The sequence below is a fragment of the Lagenorhynchus albirostris genome, chromosome 21 (genome assembly GCF_949774975.1).
Source record: "Lagenorhynchus albirostris chromosome 21, mLagAlb1.1, whole genome shotgun sequence".
NCBI lineage: Eukaryota > Metazoa > Chordata > Mammalia > Artiodactyla > Delphinidae > Lagenorhynchus > Lagenorhynchus albirostris.
In genome coordinates, this window is record NC_083115.1 from 15,052,115 (window position 1) to 15,056,886 (window position 4,772).

Below are 4,772 nucleotides of genomic sequence, written 5' to 3' on the forward strand. Positions count from 1 at the left end.
CCATCCATGATGGAAGAAGAAAGGGGTCCCTCAGCGGGCACTAGGAGCCGGAGGGCTATCTCCCCGGACTCCACTGCCCTACCTCTTAGAGAGTATGGCCCCCCCGACGGCCAAGGGAATAGACCTCTCCAATATTGGCCCTTTTCCTCTGCAGATCTTTATAATTGGAAAATGCATAACCCAACTTTTTCCGAAAATCCACAGGCCCTTACCGCTTTAATAGAATCTCTTGTTTTCTCCCACCAGCCCACATGGGATGATTGTCAGCAGCTGCTTCAGACTCTCCTAACGACTGAGGAGAGGCAACGGGTTCTTTTAGAAGCCAGAAAAAATGTATTAGGCGCCAATGGGCAACCTACCCAGCTGCCTAACGAGATTGATGTTGGTTTCCCACTCGTCAGGCCAAACTGGGATTTCAATGCCCCGGAAGGTAGGGAGCGCCTGAAAATGTATCGCCAGGCTCTGGTGGCGGGTCTCCATGGAGCGGCCAGACGGCCCACTAATTTGGCTAAGGTAAGGGAAGTAACTCAGGGGCCCCAGGAATCGCCAACTGTGTTCCTGGAACGTTTAATGGAAGCCTTTAGACGCTTTACCCCTTATGATCCAACTTCGGAGGAACATAGGGCTACTATAGCAATGGCTTTCATTGATCAAGCGGCCCCTGATATTAGGAAGAAATTACAGAGGCTAGATGGCTTGCAGGGATTTTCGCTTCAGGAGTTAGTAAAAGAGGCAGATAAAGTATATAACAAAAGAGAAACAGAGGAAGAGAAGGAAGAAAGAAAGCAGAAAGAGCAGGCAGCCCGTGAAAGAAGACGAGATAAGAGACAAGAGAGGAATTTAAGTAAGATACTGGCCACTGTGGTTGGAGGAAGAAATATAGGGGATAGAAATGGGCAGGAAGGGCGAACGGCAGACAGAAGGCGACCATTAGACAAGGACCAATGTGCCTACTGTAAAGAAAAAGGACATTGGGCGAGAGAATGCCCTAAGAAAAAGAATGGAGGAAGGCCAACCAGAAACAAAATCTTAACATTGGAAGAAGAAGACTAGGAAAGTCAGGGCTCGAACCCTCTCCCCGAGCCCCGGGTAACTCTTAAAGTGGAGGGGGAACCTGTTCAATTTTTGGTAGATACCGGAGCCCAGCACTCCGTCCTTCTCCACTCAAAAGGTCCTATCTCAGCTAAAAGGTCATGGGTACAAGGAGCCACTGGGAATAAACAATATTCATGGACCACACGAAGGACAGTAGATCTTGGGATTGGACGAGTAACCCATTCATTTTTGATTATTCCGGAATGCCCCTATCCTTTGCTGGGAAGAGATTTACTCTCCAAAGTAGGGGCTCAAATCCACTTTCAGCCAGAAGGTTCCACCATAACTGATAATAAAGGAAGGTTACTTCAAATATTGACTATGAAATTAGAAGATGAATATAAATTATACGAGCAGCCTTCATCCTCACGAGTTAATGTTACAGATTGGGTAACTCGGTTCCCTCAAGCCTGGGCAGAAACTGCCGGAATGGGGATGGCCAAAAATCGGCCCCCGGTGCTAGTGGAACTCAAGGCAACTGCCACCCCAATAATGGTCCGTCAATACCCCATGAGTAGAGAAGCCAAAGACGGTATCCGTCCCCATATACAGAGGCTACTAGACTTGGGCATCTTAATAAGATGTCAATCAGCATGGAACACCCCTCTCCTGCCGGTAAAGAAACCAGGAACAAATGATTATCGGCCGGTGCAGGATCTACGAGAGGTAAACAAACGGGTGGCAGACCTCCACCCCACAGTTCCAAACCCTTACAACCTCCTGAGCACTCTTCCACCTCAACATACGTGGTATACTGTTTTGGACCTTAAAGATGCTTTTTTCTGTTTAAGACTCTCTCCCCTGAGCCAACCCTACTTTGCCTTCGAATGGAAAGATCCAACATCGGGAATGTCTGGTCAGCTGACATGGACACGGCTACCTCAGGGATTTAAGAACTCCCCGACCATCTTTGATGAAGCCCTCCATCAGGATTTGGCATTATATAGAGAATCAAATCCCCAGGTAACATTACTCCAATACGTTGATGATATTTTATTAGCTGCTGAGACCCAAGAAGATTGTATCAAGGGTACTGAAAAACTGTTAACGGAACTTGGAACCCTGGGATATAGAGCCTCAGCCAAGAAAGCACAAATATGCCAACAACAGGTCAGTTACCTGGGGTATCTATTAAAAGGGGGGCAAAGATGGCTCACGGAGAGCAGAAAGGATACGGTGGCCCAAATTCCGGCTCCCAAAAACGCCAGGCAGGTTAGAGAATTTTTGGGGACGGCCGGATTCTGTAGACTATGGATTCCAGGGTTTGCTGAGCTGGCAGCCCCATTGTACCCCCTAACCAAAAACAGCACTCCTTTCGTTTGGGGCGATAAGGAACAACGGGCTTTTGACCAAATCAAACGAGCTTTACTTTCAGCTCCAGCCCTAGGACTGCCAGATGTAACCAAACCTTTTCATTTATATGTGGCCGAAAATAAGGGCATTGCAAAAGGAGTATTGACTCAGAAATTGGGTCCCTGGAATCGCCCAGTTGCTTATTTGTCAAAAAAATTGGACCCTGTGGCATCAGGATGGCCCACCTGTTTAAAGATAATCGCTGCAGTGGCCGTTCTAGTCAAAGATGCTGACAAACTAACTTTAGGACAAAATCTAACGATAACAGCTCCTCATGCCCTGGAAAATGTAGTCCGTCAACCACCGGATAGGTGGCTAACTAATGCCAGGATGACCCATTACCAAACCCTGTTGCTAAACTCAGATCGCATCAAGTTTGCTCCAGCCACAGGACTCAATCCAGCCACCTTGCTACCTGATCCTGACTTGGAAGGCTCCACCATCATACATGATTGTCAGGAAGTACTGGCCGCAGCACACGGCAGTAGGCCAGATCTGATGGACCTGCCCCTCCCTGATGCTGATTTCACCTGGTTCACGGATGGGAGCAGTTTCCTGGAGGAAGGTAAGCGTCGAACTGGGGCAGCCGTGGTAGACGGAAAACAAGTCATATGGGCAGCGGCGCTACCACAAGGGACCTCAGCCCAACGAGCTGAATTAATTGCCCTGACGAGGGCATTAGAGATGGCAGAGAATAAAAAAGTAAACATCTACACAGACAGTAGATATGCGTTTGCTACCGCTCATATCCACGGTGCCATTTACCAACAGAGAGGGCTACTAACTTCAGGTGGCAAAGAAGTTAAAAACAAAGACGAAATCATGGCTTTGTTGACTGCACTCATGCTTCCTACTAAAGTCAGTATCATCCACTGTCCTGGACATCAAAAAGGAAATACCCCAATAATTAGGGGAAATAATATGGCTGACCAAGTGGCCCGAGAAATAGCATCGGGAGAAGTCATTCTAGGACTGTCAGATAAAGTTCCTGAAAAACCAGGCCGTGATGAAGAAATCATCCCGGCCACAACAAAAGGAACTTTGTCCCCTCAGCAAGCAGAATCCATGTTACAACAGATGCACAGATGGACACATTTGGGGACTAAAAAGATGGTAGCCTTGTTACAAAAAGCCGGGTACGAAACCCCTGGAATGACAAAATTAGCTGAGCAAATTGTGCAGGAATGCGTCCCATGTCAACAGGTAAATGCTCAAAAAGGGAAACTTGAAACTGGAAGGAGACTCAGGGGGGACCGCCCAGGAACTTACTGGGAGGTGGACTTTACTGAAGTGCGTCCTGGAAGGTACGGTAATAAATACCTTTTAGTTTTTGTAGACACTTTTTCAGGATGGATAGAGGCTTTCCCAACAAAGAAAGAAACAGCTGCTGTAGTAGCCAAGAAGATTTTAGAAGAAATTTTTCCTCGATTTGGAGCACCAAAGGTAATAGGGTCTGATAATGGTCCAGCCTTCGTCGCCCAGGTAAGTCAGGATGTGGCCAGATATTTGGGGACTGATTGGAAATTACATTGTGCATATAGACCCCAGAGTTCAGGTCAGGTAGAAAGAATGAATAGAACTCTAAAAGAGACCCTAACCAAATTGTCCTTGGAGACTGGCGGTACAGATTGGACGGTGCTCCTTCCTTTAGCCCTGTTCCGGGTTAGGAATACACCTTCCCGGTACCATCTTACTCCTTTTGAGGTGCTATACGGGGCCCCACCTCCCCTTCTCACCTTAGGAGAAGAAATAAAACCAGACTGTCAAAATAACACTGACTTGTATGCTAGGCTATTGGGACTCCAACTGGTACAAAAGGAGATATGGTCCCAACTCGCCGAGGCCTACCAACCGGGAACACCGGGAGAAACTCATCCTTTCCAAGTCGGGGACTCCGTATACGTCCGTCGGCATCGAACCCAGACGTTGGAACCTCGATGGAAAGGACCATACACCGTCCTCCTAACCACCCCAACGGCCATAAAAGTGGACGGCATCGCTGCCTGGATCCATGCTTCACACGTGAAAGCTGCACCAGCGGCGGCATCATCAGGATGGCAGGCCCAAAGAACCGACAACCCGCTCAAACTCAAGCTTCTACGAACCTAAGACTTATAATTTTGGTTTTACTGCCTTTACTGACTGTAAGTGATTTTAGCCCTCACCTGCCCCAACGTCTAACTTGGCAGGTAATTTCTCAAACTGGAGATATAACCTGGTCCATTAGCCATACTGCCCCTCCCTGGACCTGGTGGCCAGACCTTTTTCCTGATGTCTGTAAACTGGCCATAGGAGCTCCCTTTTGGGATCTAGAGAGTTATTAT

At 47.8% G+C, this 4,772-nt stretch overlaps 1 protein-coding gene across 1 annotated transcript; it reads left to right on the plus strand.

The window, feature by feature from the left end:
- Positions 1-434: 434 nt before the first annotated feature.
- LOC132512802 (uncharacterized) lies at positions 435-4,557 on the plus strand. The gene is made up of 3 exons (XM_060136720.1): positions 435-513; positions 1,887-3,013; positions 3,797-4,557. Exons 1-3 carry the CDS (start codon positions 479-481, stop codon positions 4,555-4,557), a joined length of 1,923 nt encoding a protein of 640 aa, XP_059992703.1. The 5' UTR covers positions 435-478.
- The last annotated feature ends 215 nt before the right edge of the window (positions 4,558-4,772 follow it).

What these genes read in the sequence shown, in the direction of transcription:
- LOC132512802 (XM_060136720.1), top strand. Translation starts at nt 479, where the DNA reads ATGGAGCGGCCAGACGGCCCACTAATTTGGCTAAG. An exon ending in GGCCCACTAATTTGGCTAAG is followed by an intron (nt 514 to 1,886) that starts GTAAGGGAAGTA and finishes TTTCTGTTTAAG; the next exon opens with ACTCTCTCCCCTGAGCCAAC. An exon ending in GAGCAGTTTCCTGGAGGAAG is followed by an intron (nt 3,014 to 3,796) that starts GTAAGCGTCGAA and finishes ACACTTTTTCAG; the next exon opens with GATGGATAGAGGCTTTCCCA.